Source organism: Trichosurus vulpecula, chromosome 7 (assembly GCF_011100635.1).
Source record: "Trichosurus vulpecula isolate mTriVul1 chromosome 7, mTriVul1.pri, whole genome shotgun sequence".
Taxonomy (NCBI): domain Eukaryota; kingdom Metazoa; phylum Chordata; class Mammalia; order Diprotodontia; family Phalangeridae; genus Trichosurus; species Trichosurus vulpecula.
This window is the reverse complement of record NC_050579.1, coordinates 95,330,314-95,353,179: the sequence shown is the minus strand read 5'-3', so window position 1 is coordinate 95,353,179 and position 22,866 is coordinate 95,330,314. Positions and strand designations below refer to the sequence as shown.

Here is a 22,866-nt window from a genome sequence, read left to right as displayed (position 1 = left end):
CCCAACCCACAAAGTTACTCTCAACCTGATTCAGCCTGTCAAGACTGTTTTGGTTTTTTTTAACCGTGGCCTGGCAGCTGCACTTGCTACAGCTCCTTGGAGGCACAGGTGAGAGTTGGGTGACAAGTGGACACCAAAGGTCGATGAGCTGAAGAAAAGAGCTCTGCAAGCCCTTACACCAGAGGTGCTGGTCCTTCCTGAATACAGCATATACTCCAGGCAGAGTATCCTTGGATACAAATACAAAACCAACTCTGTTCAAAAGGAAATGTACATGTTAATGGGAAGACAACAAACATATACTAAATAACTACATAGAATACAAATAAATACAAGATAGCTTGAGAGGGCACTAGCAGTCGGAGGATCGAGAAGTGTATTTGAACTGCATCTGGAAGAAAGGAATTCCATAAAGTGGAACTGAGAAGCGTGTTCGTGGGGAACAGCCAGCACAAAAGCAGAGACTCGAAGAGCAGAGAGGCCAGTTCAGTTTGATCACAAAGCACAAGGTCGGTTAGTAACGTCCAATGAAGCTGGAAAGATAGGTTGGAAGTCAGCTTGCAAAGGGGCTATTTAATACTGAAGGGGCCTTCACAGCTTTAAAACTTTATGATTTCACGAATTCGAGATTTCTAAAAAGGTAGTGCCCTAAAAGGTTTCCCAGGATTATTAGAAAAAGCAATTTCATTTTCGTATCAACCAATAGGTTGGGGAAAACCGTATACAAAAGCTAAAGAAATGTTTTTCACTATGACCGCTACTTTTCAGCAACGTCTGCTAATCTTATCGTTCCTTTGTGCTATTTACAGGAATTTCCTCTGTCTTCGACGAAGCGCATCTTACCTTTAATTTTATCCTAATGACTAAACTCAGAAGACCAGCTTCTTTAAGGTCAGCTCACTGAGTTTTTGTGCAGACATCTATTACCGGAATGATCTGATAAGTACTTAGTAGAGAAAACTCCAAGGTGCAGTCTTATTTAAAGCCCTTTTTAGGTTCTATTCTGGGAAGGAAAAAAAGAGAAAGGGATTTCAACGGGTCTAACGTGGTTGGTTTCTTCGTAATGAGCTTTATTTCAGTGAAATCTGGAACGTTAGAATACAATTAAACCCTAGAGCCTGGAGCTCCTGGGGAGCGGGGCAGTCAATCGTAGCCCCTTGTCGGCGTTTATTTCCCGGCAGTGGGAGTTGGCTAGATACCCTGGGTCTGCGGCCAAGTCCACGCAAGAACAATGGCCCGTCCGCCTTCCCCCGGGAGACGCAGTCTCCAGACTCCCGGGGCAGGCTGTCCAAGCGGCCCGAGATGCAATTCCACTCTCACGACAATGTCACGAAAGAGGAACCGTCTCAAAGTTCCTCAAAACATCACGAGCCACGGCTCTGGCCACGCGAAGGGCTGCTGGGGCTGGCGAGCACAACACAAGCGCGCGAGCAAACACCACGGACTGAAGGCTCCTCGCGAGCTTTTGGAAAGACAACCAATCCCCGAGTTTCTGAGGCTTCCTCCGCCGGCGGGCGCCCTCCAGCAGCAGCAGGTGGCGACCCCGGGAACGTTCCTTCCCCCGCCTGTCAGACAGGGTAGGCAACCACCCCCCGCCCCCACCCCCGCCGCCTTTCCCAGGATGCTCTGCGGCTGAACTCCAACCTTCTCCCCACCCTCGCTCTCGGCCCGCCTTCCTCCGTGACCCCCGTCCCTCCACGTCTGCCACTACCCCCCCCCCCAGCCCCACCCGTCACTAGGCCGGCTGAGAGGCCGCTCCAGGCTCCTCAGCTCGCTCCGTGGCGGGGGCGGGAACTAAGCGGCCCCCGGTGAAGGCCGCCGCCGCCGCCGCCCGAGCTAGCCCCCGGTGAAGGCCGCCACCGCTGCCACTGCCGCTCGCCGTCTCCTTCCCCCGCCCCCAGGCCGGGAGCGGCGTGGAGAGGGCGGGCGGCTCACCCGCGTGTAGCCACCGCGGACTCCGGCGGGACGCTAAGACGACTTATCGGCAACCTCCTCCTCCGGGTGAGTGAGCCCAGCCCGGGCAAGGCGAGACGAGAGGAGGGATGGGGGCGGGCTTGGCCGCCGCGGATCGGAGCCTGGGCGGAGCCGCAGGGGCTGGGGGCGGGGCCGGCCGGCGGGAGGAGCGGGAAGACGAGGAAAGGAAGGGGGTGGGGGGGTGACGGAGCCTCATTTCCTCCTCCAGCGCCATTTTGTAGCAGCGAGACCCGCAAATAAAGGGAAGAGCCCGTCTCTGCGGCGGGAGGAGGAGGAGGAGCCGTCGCTTGGGCCGAGGGCACCCAGGCGGCTTGGGGTGGTGGGGTCGCCCGAGCCCGGCCGCCCGCCGCTCCGTCTTGACTGTCCGTACTTGAGGGAGTCGGCGCCCGGGCCGGTCTATGTGACAAGCCGGCGGCGGCTGCGGCGGCCTCGGCGTGGAGAGGTAAGTGCGGGACGCGGGGCCGCAGCCGGAACAGACCTCGCCCGCCTCGGGCCCCGAGCGACCGCGTCCCTCCCGACGCCCCCCTCGCCCCACCCTGGCCTCGCCGGAGCCGTCAGGCTGCTCCCCGCGGCGTTTCGGGAGCCGGGGCCTGCGGGGCCGCGGACTCCGTTAACTGCTTCGCTTCCTTTGATGCGGGGACGCGGACGCTGCTGCCCGAGGCCATTTTACCCCGTCCTCCCTGCCCGCTTGGCGCCTGAGGTGGGAAGCGGGAGCACGGACCGGTGGCCGGCCCGGGGGCGCGGGAGCGGGGCCGCTGCACCCGCGGCCGGTCGCCCGGAGCTCCCGCTGCCCCACCGGCGGGTGCTCGAAGACCCCTTCCCCGCCTCCGACCCTGCCCGCTGCCGCCACGTTCGCCCGAATTCTGGCCTGGCTGGGCTTAAAGAACTACGCCAAAAAAAAAAGGGGGGGGACGGGAACGTGTGGGTTTGTTTATTTTTCCCTGGGAGACTAAATTTAAATTTACCCTAACCAAAAAGGAGCTTTTTGGGGAGTGCTCGTGGACTTCTCTTCCTCCACCCAAGGGATTTTCACAAACCTAGAGCCAGAATGAGCTTTAACCCATGGGAACAGAAAACAAAGTAGCTTTAAAGAAGTATTCATTTGTTTACATCTTGGAACTTCTTCAGAATCCCGTGCCTCCTCCCACTCCACGCTAATTTTTAGATGAGGTTCGTTTTTTATAAATAGTTTGGGAGAAGGGAAAAGTAGAAGTAAAAGTGTCTTGAATTTTTGACACTTTAATTTGATAACTTGGTCTTGTAAAAATCTATTAAACTTCCAGGTAATATTAGTTGTAAAGGGTTAATACGGCTTTTCTCCTCAGGTAGCAAATATTTTAAGTAGTGCATTGTGGTTTGAGTCGTTGGAGCCCTGTGTATTACATCTTGCTCTTAAACTGACTAAAAGTAGTGTTTAAATTACCTGGCTACTATAGAGAATCAATGAAAACCGTAAGAACCCCATCCCCCTAATCTCTTTTCTTCTGTCTTAAACTTCCAACAACTTAATTTTATTCTTAGTGATAAATTAAGCATTTTCTGAGTGGTGAAATTTCTATTGGCAGCATATGAACAGTTGTGAGAAAAACGTTCTTTTGATTATGTTTTCTGTAGTTAGGATGCCTATAAGTAGGTGCTATAGAAAACTATTTGAATTTGGTTTTGAAAGACCCGAGTTTGAACCAGGGCTTGGTTACTTGTCATTGAGCAAGCCACTTAATTTCTCTGGGCCTTTAGTTTCTTGAAAGAGTATCAGGCTAGTTCTCTAATTCTTCTTTTAGCCCTGAGTAGTACATCTTGAGAAAATGGTTTGCTATGGTCCCATTTTAAGTAGTAGGAGAGACCTGTTCCATCTCTTTTCACTTTTTTCAACAAATATTTATTGAATATTATATGTAACATTTTGAGTGAGGAGAGAGGAAAAAAAACTAGTTTCATGTACTTTTTGCAGAGTACTTTCATAAGCTTAGTTTTATATTCAACCCAGTGATTCCTAGGCAGAGTAACTATCCCCATATTCCCCAGATGAGGAAACTGAAGGTTAAATTGTGATAATAGTGGGACCAGAACTGTAATCTGTGTTTTCTGACTCTCATGTTAAGTGTTTTTTCCACTATTCCAGAATACTACCAATGTAGAGTCTAGTCCACAGATGAAGTTACTAAATTTTTTTATAATTGGAAGAGATATGAAAGGGTAATCAAACTTGATTTGGAAAACTGAGACCAATATTTAAAAAAAGTGAATCAGTAACTTCAGTTCAGAACCCAGGCCTTCTGATGTTGCTGTAATGTAATGGTTAAAATTAAAGAAAGATTTGTGAGGGCATATTACTTATTTTAGAGTAAGTGTACATTTACAGATTACTTTCATCATTCCATGTTTTATTAGTATGAAGGAGGTAACCAAATGAGCATTGTTCACCCAGTTTACTGATGGAGAAACTAGGGAAGTCGGGGGACAAGTTTTTTTAAAGCACCTACTGCTTGGCAGGCACAGTGCTGAGCACTGGGCAAATATCATCTAATCCTCACAACAACCTTGTAAAGTAGATGCTATTATTATCCCCATTTTAAAGCTGAAAAAACTGAGGTAGACAGGTCACACATCTAGTGTCCAAGTTTCGAATTCAGGTCTTCCCAACTCTAGTGCTGTTGTCACCGTGCTAACTAGTCTCAGCTAGTCATCATAGATTCACAGTCACATCATAGGCAAGCCATAGCTCTTGGATTAAAATCCTTAAGACTGTCACTTCAGTGTAATATTTGAACCATGCCTACTCCCAGTATCTTTAAATGCAACCATTTGTTGATAACACTTATGTCTGGAAAATGCGTGGTAGCATTGAAATTAAAAGATCATCCTAGTTCAGGCCTCCATCACTTTTCCACTAGATACTGCTGGTAGCCTCTTAATAAGACTCCCTGCAACCAGGCACTTCCCTTTTTAATCTGTCTTTCACACAGCTACCATAAGTCTTCCTAAAGCAAAGACTTGAGCATGCCAGTACCCTGCTTAAGAATCCCTTTTCCCTAAAATGCATTCTTCACAGCTTGGCATTTAAAACTCTTTGCAATCTGGCTCTAGCTTACCTTTCCAGGCTTCATATGACTTCCCTTTCATAGGCCCTTTGTTCCAGCCAAACTGGCCTTCACTGTTCCCTGAATTTAGCATTCCGTTTCCTGCCTCTAGGCCTTTGCACAAACTGTCCCATGTTCCTGGAATGCATTCCCTCCTTACTTCTCTGAGAATCCTTAACTTCCTTCAAGGGAAACTCAAGTGCTACCTCCTATAGAACACCTTTCCTGATCAACCTCCTAATTGTTTTTATTCTCTCGTTCCTCGAATTATATTTGTGTACATGTATCCTTCCATTAAAAAGTAAGGTCCTTAATAACAATAAGGTTTACGTAGCATTTTTAAAATTTGCAAAGACCTTTATGTATGTTTATCTAATTTGATCTTTACAGAAGCCCTATTAAGTAGATACCACAAGTGTATTCCCATTTTACACATAGGAAAACTGAGGAACAGATCAAATGAGTTAGTAAAGGTTTTGAACCTAGGTTTTCCTGGCATCAAGTCCAGCACTTCTGTCTACTACACTGTATTAATTCTTGTGCAAAGGGCCCACTTTTCCTTTTGTCTTTGTATTCCACAGTGCCTTTTACATGTGCAGTACTTAAATGCTGTTGAATTGAATATGTGGTACAGAATCACATAAACGCTATTTGGCCTATGTTTTCTAGGGTTCTTTAGCATTAATCTTAGTCTTAAAAAAAAAACCACACTTTTATTTACAAGTTGAATAGGAAAAGGTCTATATCATAGATTGACCTAAAAGGAGCCTTTGAGGCAATGTATTTCCGTTGTCTCAACCTGCTAATTTTACAGATGAAGAAATGGAGGCCCATATAGATTGTGAGTTGCCTAAGACCACTTGGACATGATACTAACAGAATGAAGTTTTAGGTCCTCCAACTCTAAGTGCAGTGGTCAGTATTCATTCCATCTTTCCACTTCCTCGTTTTGCCTATGATTTTTTTGATAACCAAACTGGATTTTTGTGGTTCTTGCTTAGAAAAATCCATGGTACTGTATTAAAGCAATAATATTTCCAGCTAAGCACCTCCCATGTCCCAGGCATTATGGTAAGGGCTTTACAAATATTATTTCATTTGAACCTCTCAACAACCTTTTTATTATCCCCATTTTACAATTGAGAAAACTGAGACAAAGGTTAGGTGAACTACCCAGGGTCACATAGCTAGGAAGTGTCTGGGGCTGGATTTAAACTGAGGTCTTCCCAGTTTCAGGCCCAGGGCTCTATCCACTGTGCCACCTAGCTTCTTCCAACTGAAACTGCCTTAAAATAAGCTAAATATTCAGATTTCCTTTCCTCTTAGATTTCACTTCAGAGCATCTATTAAAAAGCCTTGAGAAAATAGGAGGTACTGTTTTCAACAATTTCTCTGAAATGCAATCTCAGTCTGATAATGAGTCTTAAAGAATAACTTTCTAATTTAACTTAAATTTAAGTTTATCCTCTTTTTGTGTATGTTGAAGTAAGTTTTCAGCGTGAATCAGCACTATAACTTTCTAATTTTGCACCCAAAGGAGGAATACAAGTTGTGCTTGTCTTAAAAGCCATGGTTATGATAACAGGTGCGTATTTTATATTTTTGCACCCTTCAACTTTGTACTCTAGGCAGCTCCCTCAGTTGACTCTTAGTGCTCTGTTGTTCCAACAGTATTTATTTGTTATTAAAAAGTAGTAATAACCCTTTTCAGAATTTGAAAAGATTCTAAAAGTTACTTATTTTCCTTCAAGTCTACTTGTATGAAATTTACTCTAATGGTCATATAAATATGTCTGTAATATATTTTAATTACCTTTTATTAATGAGTACTTTATTTTGAACAATGGAAATTACAGTGGATTACTTTCCAAGTTCTTGAGATACAGGATCAGCCTCAGTCATGCATCCTTTATGAATTCATTTACCTTGGGTCTCTGCCTCCTTTCATCTTGCTCAGACTCAACTGAGTTGAACAGCCACTTGTCTATTTTAGTGGGAATTGCTATTATATATTGGACTTGATGAGAACCACCGAAGAACCTTCCAACTTTCGAAAGCTGAGATTCCATATAATTAATCAACAAACATTTATTAAGCGCCTACTCTCTGAGGCGGTATACTAGGTGATAGGAATACAGAAACAAAAATGAAACGGACATTGCTTTCGGGGAGTTTACTATCAGATAAGCTACATAGGTATATACAAGATAATTTAAGGAGGAGGGTGGGCATTAGGAGTTTGGAGAGGGGGAGAGTCAGGAAGAGCTTCATGTAGAAAATGGCATTTGAACTAAGTCTTGAACAAATGTAAGAACTTTTAAGGCTGGGGGCAGTGTTGGGAGAGAGTACATTTTAGGCATGGGAGGCAGCCAGTGCAAAGGCCCAAAGGGAGAGTGCTGTGTATGAGAAACAGCAAAGCCAGTTGAAGTAAGTATGAGAAGGTATATTGTATTGAGGCTGGAAAGTTTGAAACTAACTTGTAGAAGGCTTTTAAATGCCAAACAGGAGAGCTTCTATTTGATCCTGGAGGCAGTAGGAAGCCGCTGGAGTTTATTAAAAGTAAGGAAGTGACATGGTCAGACTTGGGACTTTAGTAAATCACTGGGAGCTTCGTGGAGGATATATTGGGAGTAGGAGTGACAAGGCAGGAAGACCAATTAAGAGGTCACTATGGCTGTCTAAGTGAGAGGTAAAAAGGAACTAAGATGGTAGCTCTGTGAGTAGAGAAAAGGGACAGTTGTGAGAGATACAGTGGAGGTAGAAATGGCAAGGTTTGATCATTGATTGGTTCTGTGGGGTGAAGAATAGTGAAGAGTCTGACTACAGGATAATGCTAAAGTTGTGAACCTTTGAAACTCAAAGGAGGGTAGTGGTGCACTTGGCAGATTTAGGAAAGTTTAGAGTAAGAGTTCTTTAGGGAAAAGACATTGAGTTCTGTTTTTGACATGTATTTGAGCTGCTTACTGGGCATCCAATTTAAAATGTCCTGTAGGCAGTTGGTATAGGGCTAGATATGTATCTGGGAAATCCTTTGTGTAGAGGTGATAGCAAAACTCATGGGAGTTTAAGCCACCATAGGAGAGTAAGAGAACAGAAGAAATGCAAGATAGAGCCTTGTGGAGGTATGCCTACATTGAGGGTTAGGAGTGGGTGGCAGTCATATGTGGATGGATGAGCCAGAAAAGGAAATTGAGAAGCAGAAAAATATAGAGGCCAGCACACTATAAGGGTAAACTTTGGTATAAAGGATATTTGACTCCCTGCTGCCAAACCTGAACTCACTGCATCTCTCTCTAAAGGTCCCTTGAGTTCTAAAACGGTGATTCTATTCTTAAAACCAAGGATAAGGAGCCATTTTTCTTGTTAGCGCAAGCCAGCCCTTAGTTATCCATACTAAAAAGAAACTTAGGTAGGATTAAATGATTGAAATTCACGGATAATTCAAAAATATCCTTTTTAACTGGTAGGCAAACCTACCATAAAGCATCATCAGAAGGCCAACAACTAGGAAAATTGATGATTTTTTTAACTGCTTCATCCTTTTTGTTCATTGGCTCCTCATCTGCCAGTTTTGTATGAATGTACTTAATGTACATTTTCTTCTTATCCCCAGCACCTAGTTAGTATGGTACCTGGTTCATAGATGTCTAATAAACATTTGTTCATTCATTAATTCTGTCTCATCTGGCTACCGTACCATTTCTATCTTCCCTAAACTTTTTGAAAGGATAATCTATATCTAATGCTTCTCCATCCTTACCATATTTGTAGTTTGGCTTTCATGCCAACTGTTGTAAAGCTGCTCTCTCAGGTTACAAGTTACTTCTTAATCCCTACATCCAATGGCTTTACCCACTCCCATCCTCTTTGTGTAACATTTGATACTGACCATTCTCTTTTCTGAATACTTAACTTTTTGGGCCAAGATATGACACACTCTTATATTGATACTCCCTTATGTTGCCATTGCTGCCTTCTTGTCCCCTTAAATTGAGTGTTCTTTATGATTATTCTTGATCTTTTCTCATGCTGTACTCTTTACTTTGGGAATCTCATTCGCTCCCATAACTTCTGCTGTGAATTCTAGTTTTTACCACCCTTGACTTTTGTCTCTAGACCTAGATCTATCTCAAGCTGCCTATACGGCATCTCCTATCACCTGGATGTCCTGCTAGGACCTCTAACTCAACATTTACAAAACTGAGCTCATCACATTTCCCCTAAAACTTGCTCATCCTTAAGACTTAACTATTTCTGCCAACAGTACTACCATTCACAAAGTCTCCCACCGTCAAATCTTGGTATTATCTCCATTTCTTCCTTTTACTTGTCTTTCATCCAATTAGTTGATTCTACCTGGCCAGTATCTCTAGCAACTGTTTGTTCCCTCCCCTCTTTTCCCTGGCAGCATGCTAGTACAAGCCTACTTTACAAGCATCTAGACCTGAGATGTCAAACACAAAGCCCTCAATATTCCCACCCTCAGTGTTTCTCTGGCCTGAGCCAGATTAAAATATAATTGGGGAATATTTAACAAAATATATCAGTAATTATTAAGCACCAGCTATATGCCAGGTACTACACTAGGTGCTGAGAATACAGGAGGAGGCAGAAGACAGTCCCTCTTCTCAAGAAATTTATAATCTGGGGGCAGTTAGGTGGCACAGTTAGAGCACCGGCCCTGGAATCAGGAGGACCTAAGTTCAAATCTTGCCTCACACACTTGACAGACTAGCTGTGTGACCTTGGGCAAGTCACTTAACCCCAATTGCCCTGCCTTCCCCCTCCAAAAAAAAAACCAACTTATAATCGAATACAGTAGCCAAATAACGCATTATACAGTCCACAAAGATCCCTTTGTGCAGTTTGACACAATTGATCTCATAAAGGTCTTTTTCTCTCTTCCTCTCCTCCTCGTTCTTTATACTGCCAGAATAATCTTTTTTAACACATATTTTTTTTTTGTATCTATTGCTCAAAAATTTTGATTGTCCACATAGGTGCTCAGTAAAGTTCCTATTCTCCTACCTGGCATTCAGATGCCTTCTCTCCATAATGTGGTGCTGTGTCACCTTTTCACCTTATTTCATATTAGTCCCTGTCCAGCACTTTATACTCCAGCCAGATTCCCTTTTTCCCAGTACACAGAGATTTCTCAGACTTTGTTGCCTTTGCTCAAGCTGTTTCCTGTGGTTGGAATATCCTCTTGGCCCATTTAATTCCAACCTATCCTTGAAAGTCAAACTCAAGTGCGTAACACTTTGCTTTTAATTTCTTGATGTATTTAGCTATAATATATACTGTTTTATGTAATCTGTGATAATAACCTTTTTGTGCTATCAGTGACTACTCTGAGCCATACATTCCAAGGACCAGCCAGACTGAAAGCAGTGGGCTGCTGCTACCTTACTTTCTCTTTGTCTTTGCCTGAAGTAGTCATTATTTGTTTGTTATACTCCACTGCAGTGGTGTCAACTCAAAATAGAAATGAATCCCTGCTGGCTGCATATTGACTTATAAAACCATATCTGTTGTATGGTATTTTCATTTATTTTGTTAAACATTTCCCAATTACATTTAATCCAGTTTGGGAGAGTGTGATACCTCTGCTTCATTAGGCTTATAAGCTTCATGTATCACTCTCAGCACCTAGCATAGAGTTCTGAGCACAGTAAACATTTAATTGTCACTGAATTGAATAAATGGAAGAATTTTGTGGTTTGCATTCTCCATTTGTCCTGCCAGCTTTATTCCATCAAATGAATTATCCCCCCTACTTGAAATAACTTGTGCCTTTTCTCTTACAAGTTCCTTTTTTACTATCGAAACTGTTCAAGATTTAACACCTTGCTCATTTCGTTTTCTCTTATAACACTTAATAATTAACATTATTTAGCAAAGATATGATTCTACAGAATTGTAAATTAGTAGGTAAATATTGAGAAACCATATGAGCATGATATAGTGGATAGAGGGTCAGCCTTGGAGTGAAGAAGACTTGGATTCAAGTCCTTTTGACATCCATACTGAGCAGATGATCTATAGAGTATAAAGTTGCTGATCTGCATTGGTGGAGGGGGTTTTCACACAGGGAGAGAATCAAGGTGTAATGCTAGAGTGTAGCATTAAGCAATGTGTACTTGCTTATGTAATACTGACTAGGGTTAGGGAGAGGGGGGCCAGAGTTGAGGTTAAAGGTACTTGATTTATCCATTGTTTATACAATACTTATGTGCTGAAATTACCTGAAGGACAGAATTCTTTCCATTATTAGCATTTTCTCAAGTATATGCAATGTGAATGCCCAAAACGGTGAATTGGGTCTTAGATTGAATAGCCAATTTGGAGAGCTGTACGTTTTGTGGATGTTGTGTACATTCAAATCTTTTTGCTATACTAACATATATTTTACTATTTTGATACGTTGCTGAATCAAAGAAAGACTACCGTTGCCTTTTCACCATTCAAATACAAAGGAATGTTGTAGTGTTGATTTTAAAGGTCTGACTAATAATATATCTATCAGTAGATGATAGGAAATATTTCTGAAAAGTTGTCACGAAAGCAAATCCCTATAGCAGAACCTGTAGTCCTACCATATTTCTTTATAAATTTAAATAAGTTTCTTTTGGGAAAAGGTTGAAAATCCAACATTTTTTTTTAAAAGTTTTCTTTCCTGAAACATGCTAAGTAATATATAAAGGAAAAGGGGAATGTTTAGCTAAAATAGCAATATTAACAATGAAAATATTGAAAGTACTAGACAACTGGAGTTACTTAGATTGGGAATGTGATGGAAGAACTTTGGGATTGTTACCCTTAACCAATGAATCAACATTTTACATCTTTAAACACTCAGCATTAATGAGGCAATGGTAGAAATAGAACTAGCCTGGGAGTTTAATTAAAATTTTCATCATAATTTTGAGGAAATTTCCTTGAATGTTATATTTCTTATATGTTTACATAAGATCATATTGGGCTAAACCCCTTTCTTAATTTTACAGAAACTGAGGCAGATAGGGGTTAAGTGGTTCTCCCAAGATTGCATAGCTAATAGCTAATAAGTATCTGAGGGAGGATTTAAACATGGGTCTTACTGACTCCAGTCTATCCTCCACACCATGTGGTACACCTATTGGCAAAGGGCTCATTTTGACCCAATTTGATCTAAGTTGTGATTAACCAAAAGAAAGCTTTGTTTTCAATGCCTGTGGTATTTGTACTTCCACCTATGAAATCTAAAAACACAAATAAAAAAGAGAGTAATTTTGAAATGACTTCCTTTTGGTCTATTGTAGTTAATAAAGGGGGATAGGACTAAATTTTCATAATTTATTTGATCAAAATTAAATTCAACAAGCATTTATTGTTGTTGTTCATTCATTTTGGTTGTGTCCAACTCTTCATGAATCCCTTTGGGGTTTTCTTAGCAAAGATGTTGTAGTGGCCTGTCATTTCCTTTCCAGCTCATTTGACAGATGAGGAAAATGAGGCAAACAGGGTTAAGTGACTTGCCCAGAGTCACACTAGCTGTAAGGCCAGATTTGAAATCCTGAAGATGAGTCTTCCTGACTCCAGGCCCAGCATTCTAGTAGGAGGAATATATCATGTACAGAAGTATAAAGCAGTAGGGTGATGGAGGAAAGGACAGTCATGAATATGTGGTAATAAGTTTCCAGTGTGATTATTGGTGATATAAGATTTTTTTTCCCATTTTAGTCTTTTTTTTTTTTTTTTTTTTTCAGTTTTATTTCTTTGCCTTCTGTTGATGAATTCTCTTAGAGCATTTTGGCCGGCCAACTTAAAATGGAAATTAGCCTATTCTTAACACTATAATTTGTATGGTAGTTTCTGTACATCAAATCAAATTTGCTTTTTTCACAGTTCTAAGTAAGTTTTGTTATTGGCCTCTAGTTAGCAAAAGACCTTTTAGCTTTCAGAATTCTAATAGCCAAGAAACAATTCAAAAGAAAAGTTGATAAGTATACTGATCTATAGCTGTTATAGAAACGTAGTCTTGAATACTACTCATACAGAAGCTCAACTTAATACACAAATAACTGAAATAGAACAATTTGCTTGGTATACCCATTGTCTAAATTGTTAACTAATAGTTAAGCCAGAAATTTAATCATATTTATAAATTACTTTGTCCACCAATGAACCTGTTGGAAGATGTTAAAATCTAAGTATAGGTGAGTCAGCATGCTGGCAAAGTCTTCAGATTTAAAGATAATCTTCAACTAATTTCTGACTAAAGTAGCACTGGGGTTATATTTATATCAGAACTGTGATGTGTGATGGTAACAGGGAAGGAAACCTGCTGGCTAAAGAGTGTGAAGATGGATTTTCTTTGGAAAGAATCACAGGGATTCTTTAATAAATAAGGAGAAAAAAATTCCTTTTGGAAATCTTAGTTAGCTGCTCCTAATTCTTAAAATCACATTTCTAATGATCTGAAATTAGTGACATAAAGTAAAGCTAGAAAAATAAGAGTAAGTAAGCATTCAACTCTCAAGAGAATGTCCAAGGTTGTGTAACTGGAAAAGAGTTGTGCCTTGGAAATGTTCCTTTGGTTTAGTCATTTCTTTTGTTGAAATCTAACATTAAGTGTAGATGTTAGTAATTACCTGAAAAGTCTAAGTTTTAGAAATAACTTCCGAGTATGTATATATGGACTTACAATTCCAAAACAAAATTAAGTGCATTTTAAAAAGTAACAGTACTTTCTGAGATACTTCTTGGTATACCTAACATTTTTTGTGGCCTTCTTAAAGGTTAATCTTGGCCTACCAATGGAGTTATATGTTCTCCTATATTTCCCTGTTTATGGTTTCTATTTAAGAACTGCAGGTTCAGATATTTCGTGTCTCATATAACTCAAGGCAGTCGATGGAAATAAAATATTCTTTTTGACTTGTGGCTTCATAATACAAAGTTTATTAACTTATATGTAAAACAGTGTAGTCAGTTTTGGAACATAGAACCTGTTACATAGTTCCATTACTTTATTGGCTTTATGTTACCATGCTTAGAGGTAGCTGAAAGCAAAAAAGGCTATGTATACAAGTTAATAAATTACCTAGAGTTGCTATTAAAGTTTCTTTATAATTCCATACATGAAACTATCTTTCATAGCGTATATTGGTTGGATTTGTATGATTGGGATATAGTGTTTGAGAGAGCTACCAGTCTGTGGAATTTATTGAAAGTTACTTAATGTATGTCATAGAAGAAATTTGTAATATTGATATGGAAACATGTATTTTGCTATCAACCAAAAAATGTATAATGCATGACAGGAAAGGGTGTTTAGATTGTTACTACCCCCATTATCTCTCTCCTGCTAGTAAGAAACCTAGGTAATTATACACCTGTTTCCTAGCTCCTATGCTGCTTGTGGCTTTCAGCAAGCCTAATGGAACTATTCCTAAGGGGCTTGTAGGAATATACTGGGAAATCATCTTTTTCCCATAGCTAGAATACTGAAGTGTTGAGAATGGATAGATTAATAAACAATGTTAGGGACGAAGGTGCCAATGTGAGTGGGATCTTGAAAGGTAAGCAACTGTTCTTTGTCAGTGTGGCTTTGAAATAGAATAAATGCAATGGTGACTCCTGGCGTTTAAGAATGATAAAATACACAATAATGAGAAATGACTATAAATCTAGTTCTAACAATTAAAATGGTATGTTTTTTTTCTCATATACCCTTTTTTTCTTTCCTAGAAAACAAAATGACGAACGAAGAACCCCTCCCCAAAAAGGTAAGTTTGAAACGATTTTAGTCTACAGCAGCCTATGTGTTTTATGATGGTATAGAGCAAAGGTTTCTTCACTTTTTTTTTTTAATATCATAGAACCCTTTGGCAGTCTGATGAAGTCTTATGGATCTCTTCTCAGAATAATGTTTCCAACTGCACAAAAATGTTGAATTACAAAGGACATTATATTGAAATGCAGTCATTAAACTTTTTTTTTTTTAAGTCATGGACCCCTGTTAAGGAGAAAGGGAGAAGGATTAGTTGGTTCACATCCTTCTCTCTAGAGGAACAGTAAAACATACCTGCAAATAATGTTTTAAGGTTTACAGAGTTTAAGGAGAATTTTGACCCCATAAAACTATACATATGGTGAAACTAACAGAAAATATTACTGTTCTCAAAGTTGGGAATCGATACTCTGCAACTATAGCTTAAGAATTGACGAGATGGGAAATAAAACTCTTAATAGGTTACCTATGCCCTTGGGTAAGGAAGTTTTTTTTTTTGTTATTTAAATCTGAGTTGCAGTGAAATAGAACTTATTCCTTTGGGTTTTTTCCCTACCTCCCTCAGAGGGTCAATTCTGCAGTCCTTTTAGTTTTGTGGTATATTTTCTCAACTAAACTCTATCCAAACTTAGTTCAGTTAAGCAAATATTTTAGTCTTAGCTAACAGTAGCACTGCAAAAAAAAAAAAAGTTTGAATTACATCCGTATTCAAGGAGCTTAAAGGAGAAGTAAAGAAATAAAATATATATTCAGGAGATGACTAATAATACATGGTATTATTTCATGTTCCAAATTAAGTAATATAAACAAGAAGTCTTCCACGTTTTAAACTAGCCAAGGGACTTAAATATATGCGTGGTATAAATCTGACTTGCTTTTATTTCTTAACATTTTAGCTTTTCTTTGTAATCTTTTTGTTCTTCCTCATCCCCTTAGATTCATGTTCACTTTGAAATGATTGTATTAAGGGAAGATCAAGAAAGTCAGCTTCTTGAGGCAAATTAACCATTGTAGTTACACCAAGGGAAAAGAATTCTAGGAACCTGTCTTTTCATTTTTTTATCCTCAGTGGATATCTCAAAATACTTTTCCTATAGCAAACTTCAGTGACCCTAGAACATTAGATGTCAGGAGACACCAGACTTTTCAGCTTTTAAAAAACCTCTTCAACAAAATAGATTAAATGTGAACAAAGAAATCATTTGTAATAAGCAGCATTCAGTGATTCAACTAATTTGTGCCTCATATATCTCAAGTGCAAAACTCCTATGGACTTCAAAGGGATATTTGATGAATAGGGGTTAAATCTCACCTTCCTAGTTCCTCCAACTGCTCAGACCTTCCCCTCTTACTATTACTTTCTATGTATTCTGTATATATCTTGTGTATACCTGGTAATTTATTCAGTTATCCCTTCCACATCACAACTTTCCCAGTCTTGGTTGTGATCTGTCGCAGGTTGGCATAAGAAATTAAATTGGAATTTTCAGGGAGTTTTGTGGAAGCCTCAGAGGACACATGAAGGCCAGCAGACAACACAGAAAAGGTTTAGAAATTTAGAAATACATAGTATTGTATGATATCAACTTTTTACAATAACGTACTATAAATACCCCATAGAAGAAAAAGAAAAAATTCTGACTTCTTCTGTGGTACAAAGGGAGGCCCAAAAATTTTTCCAGATTGAGGGAGCACCTTGCCCCTAACCCTCCTCAGTGTCAAAGGGATAACTGTATATCACTCCTATTTGAATGTAAGATCCTTGAGAACAGGGACTGTTTTTGCCATTCTTTGTATCCCTAGTACTTAGTGCAGTGCTTGGCACATAGTAAGGGCTTAATAAGTGCTTATTGACTACCTGAATGAGTTTTTAGACCTAGTAATTAAAGATCTGAAGAATAAATGGGTGGTTTGCCCTTTTTGCAAGATTGGCTTGCCTCATCTTCTGCATTATCAAAAATAATAAGTTCCTAAATGTAGCTAACACAGTGTTTTTAGATTTAAAAAAATGTGCATCTAGTTCAAGTTTTTTATTATCTTTTGTTTAAAGGTTCGACTCAGTGAAACAGACTTCAAAGTTATGGCAAGAGATGAATTGATCCTAAGGTAAAGTAATTGATACTATTTAATTAAAAATGTGTAGGTCTTCCTATAGAGTAGTATCTTCCCCTAAATCGTCCTCTAATTTTTATGATGTACTATGACTACAACCAGGACTGGTAATAATAGCTTGAATTTGCACCCCTACATAATAATTCACAGAATGCTTTCCTCATGACACCCTTGTGAATACACTGTTGGGTATTATATAATGGATAACCCCGTTATATAAATGAGGAAACTGAAGCTCGGAGACTTGCCTAAGGTCATACCTTTGCCACAAAAACTGGGCTTCATTTTTAAAGGGAAGAGTACAAATCTGTGAGTCCATTAATGCAGATCAGCAACTCAGAGTGTCTGTAACTTAAAGTCTTAGAAAATTGCTCTGAGACAAGTGAAATGTCCATGGTCATATACCTAGTATGTGGCAGAGGCAGAACCTGATCCCAGGTTTTCCCAACTCTATCAACTGTACCATGAAACCTTTGTTTTATTTTAGATTAATAGATATGCTGGATATAAAAAAACTTTTTTTAAAGTAAGGACTTTTAAATTTACTTTGAGATGAATAAAACTACTATGGGTAATATAAGGCTATTTCAGTACCCTCCAAGATAGTAATTCCTTAGTAATGCACCAGTTTTTTTTTTTCCATTTACTTTTCTCCCTGCCTCTCTTTTCCTCCCAAGGGGAAAATAAAACCAAACTCTACAACTAATGCTGGTGGGCTAGACTACCTGTATACTATGTAGGTCTTTCCCCCCATTTTTTTGTTCTTAACACTTGAAAATAGATGCCTTAAAGGATACTTCTATTTGTAACAAATAAATTATGCATTGTTCATTAATTAAAAGTTAATCAAATGGAAACCTAGATTTTAGATAAAGCTTTGCTGCTAACTAGCATGTAACCTTGGCCAAGTCACTTCACTTCTGTCAATTACCTTTCTTTTTTTTTTCTTTTCTTTTCTTTTTTTTTTTTTAATTTAAAGTTTGGAACTGTATTGAAATTACTATATACCTGTGTGGCTAAGAAATCAGTTGAACTCTTTTTATGTTTAATTATTTTAGTGCACTTTCATGGTGACTTGATATTAATAAATAGAGTTTTTCTCAGTAACCTTGGAGGAAAGTAATTTAACCTCCCTGTTTTCTCATCTCTAGAGATTACAAGGAATCTCTTAATTGTGAAGAACTAAACAGGTTAAAAAGACTGAATATTAAAAGTGGGAGAGAGAAAGAGAAGGTTTGTAAACTGGAAGGATACCTAGAAACATGTCCCATTTTTATCCTTGATCATCTTCTTTAGCCACCCTACTTCCATCCCTTTTACATACCTATGACAGTTGATCTTATTTTCCATATTTACCTTCTTGATTGTAATTTGTGATTAGCAGCATCCTAGAACAACACCATTCAGTAATCTACTTGTCCTCATGCAAGGAAATACCTTTTGCTATAACTCTTTTTAGGTATATCCTTGCTTCTGGCCTGGCCTTCTCTTAAATTTGTCCCAGGAGGCATGGAGAATTAACTAATTTACAAGAAAGCACACCATATGGCTCATGATTCTTTTACCACATATACTCCTTAAAGGCACTTTTAAATTAAGAGTTATGTATTTAAGGTCTTCCTCAGTTGAAATTTGAACCCAATTGATGTGTCGTTTGGTTGAGATCCTATGTTTCCTTTTCCTCCAGTGATCTAGACAAAGCCTTAATTTTGACCCCTACAAAAACAGCTATTTGTGCCCTTGCTTAGATGGTGGCCTTCCATTTTCCTAAAGGTCTAGATGAGTTTTATGAACGTGCTTTATAAAGACAGATTATTTAACATGGTTTAAGACCATGCGTTGCAAACACAGTGTTAAAGCCAAAGCTGTGGTCAACTAGGTTTTTGCACCCTCATATCTGTAAAGAGTTCATTAATATCACGTTTTGATGAAGAAGTTGTATGTCTGTGTGCAATATCTCTGCATGGGATATATGTTGCTTTTCTTCCTCCTGTGTCTGGATAAGATCAGTTTCTATATCTGTAAAATTAGAAAATAGGATAGAATGACTCCTAAGGGCTTTTCCAGCTCTAAAATTCTTGATTTCTAAGATGTCTTACTATTAACATCTTAACACTTTATAAAAAATGTTGGGGAAGAACATCTTTTTTTTTTCCCAGAACTGGGATTAATTTATGTGTCTGTGATACAATTTCCTACTAGCAGTAACTTTGGAAATGCAGTTTTCTGGGGAGTCTGCTATTAAAGCAGCTACTGTTTGATTAGCATCAAGGGGCAGGAGGTGGAGTTTTCATTATTAGCAACAAAGAGATCCTGCTGCCCATCTGCTGAAGCTATTCAACATCTGTAGCAACATCGGAATAATGGTAACATTTCTATTGAGCTCACATATACAGTGAGTAAATACCAACTTGTATACTATTGAATTATGGTATTCACATAAGTAAATAGTATCTCATGTTCAAATGAGTTGCTAAAACTTCTATAATTGTGCCACAGATGAGCCAAGAATAAGAATCACTAGCTCTATAATTTATAGCCTGCTGGATCATATGGAGAGAAGTGCCTGACAGATAATCCAGTCCAACTCTTTCATTTACAAAAACTAACGTCCAGAGAGGGGAATTGTTGAATTGCCCACCGTCACACAAATATGAGGATCGGTATTGGGATTAGAATCCCAAGTTCCCCAATTTCAAATCCAATATTCTTTACAGCTCTAAATCCAGTGTTTTTTCCAGTGCATCATTCTACCTCCATGCTCTCTCTCTTTTTTTTAACTAAATATTGTTTGAGTCAGTCCAAGAATAAATAACATTTATTAGTACTGCTTACAGTACGCATTACCTTTCTTTTTTTAGAGAGTAATATACAAGTTTCCGTCAATTTATCTTGATGGTCTGGCCTATTACTGAAGGGATTGTTGCTTATTGATAAGTATATTTTTGTTCAGTCATTTGCTCTCTCTGACTCTTTGTGAACCCATTGGGATTTTCTTGTCAAAAATACTGGAGTGTTTCATCATTTCTTTCTTTAGCTTATTTAACAGATGAGGAACTGAGGCTTGAAATGTTAAACGACTTGCCCAGAGTCACACAGCTAGTAAGTGTCTGAGGTCAGATTTGAACTCAGGAAGGAGTCTTCCTGACTCCAGGCCCAGTGCTCTATCCACTGTACCACATAGCTGCTCACAAGTATATAGTATATATTCAGCATGAATTCTTTCCTACATTTTTAGTTCTTCTAAACCAAGGGTCCTATGTTTGAACTACCATTGTGATAGTGAAGTAGCTCTCATTTTTAGATGCATTTAATTGAATAGTAAATTTCTTGGATTTATGAAATAACTTTGTCTTTTCTAGTGTATAGTGTGTAGTGCAAAGGATGCCAACTCTGACACTTACTGTGACCTTAGACAATTTGTTTAACCTCCCAGAACTTCAGTTTCTTCATTTGCCTTGAGTCTAATAGATATTTAATAGTTGATTCATCAAACATTTATTAATTGCCTACTTGGTTCTTGGAATTGAACTTAAATTTTAGTATGAGAATACTATTTGTGCCTACTGCAACAGCCTCACAGGATTGTTTTGAGGGAAGTGTTTTATAAACCTTTAAGTGTCATGTAAATGTAAACTGCTGTCATAAAAGCTTCTTCCACTTGTTTAATAAACTGAAGAATTTGTTTTTGTGATAGGTGGAAGCAGTATGAAGCATATGTACAAGCTTTGGAGGGCAAGTACACAGACTTAAACTGTAAGTAACCTGAGTTTCAACCTCTTTGAGAATAGATTGCTATAACTTGAAAAATAAGATTTTGCAGTATGAGTATGCAAAGGCAACATAAAATATTACACAGTGACTTTAATTGTAACATATATTTAAACAAGTTTTAGTACTTCACAAGATCTTTGATTTCATCAGTATGAGTATTTCCTCCACTGACAGACTGTCCTCCCCTTGTGTGTTTTCATGAGTTACTATGGCCTGAGACATTCATCCTCTAAGTGACCAACACTCTGGTGATCTTCATTCTGTCCAAACCTACTTGGACTGGTCTTCACATAACATAATACAATTCTATCTCCAGGTCCAAACTTGAAGTCTTTGCAACTTAGTGAGAGCTGCCAAAACTTTTGCATCATTGGCATAGCCTTCAAAAACTGAGTCATTTCCATGCCAGTATTAGACATCAGAATTCAACTTACATGTAGAACTGTTGTTTACCAGGGGTTCATAGATCTCAAAAGTATCCTTGAATGGATTTTAGGGGATCACTGAACTTCTATCAGAAAAACATTACAACTTTATTTTCAGGAACTTAAGCATTTTCTTCAGTTATTTGAAAACCTTATTCTGAGAAGAGGTCCCTTAGCTTCATCAGATTGCCAAAGGGAATCACACACACACACACACACACACACACACACACACACACACACGACCTCAGGTCCCCTGATATAAAATAACATGTACTATTAAAAATGAATGCTAAAATTGGATAACAAAAAACCTTTATTGTTTTGAATATTTTAATTGGTCACTTTAAACAAGTCAGAGTAATAGTCTTTTTAGTTTATAATAGATAGTAAACTATTTGTCCCTAGCTCAGGAAGTTATATCCTGGCAACATTTATAAGTTGTAGAGTTCTAGTATATGATATAAAATAGAGAGAGAGAGAGACAGAGAGAGAGAGAGAGAGAGAGAGAGAGAGAGAGAGAGAGAGAGAGTGTGTGTGTGTGTACGCACGCACATGCATTATATTTTGTTGAGACTTTTTTAAAAACCTCAAAAAAAAACTTTCTACATGTTTAAAAAAACCTTATTCTAAATGCCTACACAGTGGTAGTCTTATTAGCTTTTCATGCTAATAAAAAAATTATTATGGTTTCTTGCAAGAATTTTTAGAAATGACAAATTTACAGATTTTTGATACTTCTTAGGAAGAGGCAACTGATAATGTGAAAAGAACATTAGATTTGGAGTTGGGGGATCTGTTATTATTTTAAATCTCTGTGACTCATGATCCTCTTAGTCTTCTTTTTTTTTTTTTTTTTTAAATTTTTTTTTATCATTTCATTTTCTCACTTTCCTTGTCTGAATTTAAACCAACCTAAATAAAATCTTTTTTTCCAATTTCACTTAGCCTCTGTGAGTACCCTATCCCCTCTGATCCTTGGTTCCTCATATCTAAAATGAGGATAATATATAATGACTACCAACCTCACACAGTTCTTGTAATAAGATTACTTTATTATGATTAAAATAATTCAACAATAATAAACAATAAATATGAGCAATTATTATGTAGGATGAAGGTTCTTCTAAAAGTTTTTTAGGGGAGGGGGTGAAGCTGTGATTAGATTGTTGAATTTTATTCTTTTAAACTAATTATTAGTAGGCGCCTCTTGTTTACTTTATAAAACTGTATTCTATCTTTCTGAAGTAGACTTTGCAATTTAGAGCACACATATCCCATTTATAAATGGCACTAGCATCCTGAACTATGGTTTGAGATTTTTAACTCTGGTGCTCAGTGTATTTGAAGCAAATAGTTCTATGTAGGATTGAAATAATGCTTCAGATAATCTCAGTATGGTTTTCTTTTTCCCTCTCCATTTTTATCAAAAACATTAGCTAATGATGTAACTGGTTTGAGAGAGTCTGAAGAAAAGCTAAAGCAGCAACAACAAGAGTCTGCAAGAAGAGAAAATATTCTTGTGATGAGACTGGCAACCAAGGAACAAGAGATGCAAGAGTGTACTGTAAGTATCTAAAGGTTCACATTATCTTTAAAAAAAATAGGTTGCAAATTTTTTATATGAATATTATCTATTTTATGCTGTAGCATATTAATATTGAGCATGTTTCAGCATGAGAGTAGATAACCTTTGACCTGAAAAATGTTAGGCTAAATTTAGACT

At 38.6% G+C, this 22,866-nt stretch overlaps 1 protein-coding gene across 4 annotated transcripts in view; it reads left to right on the top strand.

The window, feature by feature from the left end:
• The first annotated feature begins 1,623 nt into the window (after positions 1-1,623).
• Positions 1,624-22,866, top strand: part of LOC118856959 (WT1 associated protein) — a 34,858-nt gene continuing 13,615 nt past the window's right edge. The window contains exons 1-5 of one of the 4 annotated variants that reach the window (XR_005010897.1): positions 1,624-2,001; positions 14,787-14,824; positions 16,880-16,935; positions 20,639-20,697; positions 22,580-22,707. Coding sequence is in view for 2 of the 4 variants with exons in the window: in XM_036767539.1 (XP_036623434.1) it covers positions 14,795-14,824; positions 16,880-16,935; positions 20,639-20,697; positions 22,580-22,707 (273 nt within the window). In the remaining 2 variants the exon portion in view is untranslated. Of the gene's footprint in view, positions 2,002-2,098; positions 2,417-14,786; positions 14,825-16,879; positions 16,936-20,638; positions 20,698-22,579; positions 22,708-22,866 lie in introns of those variants that run through there. The other 3 variants (XM_036767539.1, XM_036767537.1, XR_005010896.1) reach the window with 3 other exon arrangements.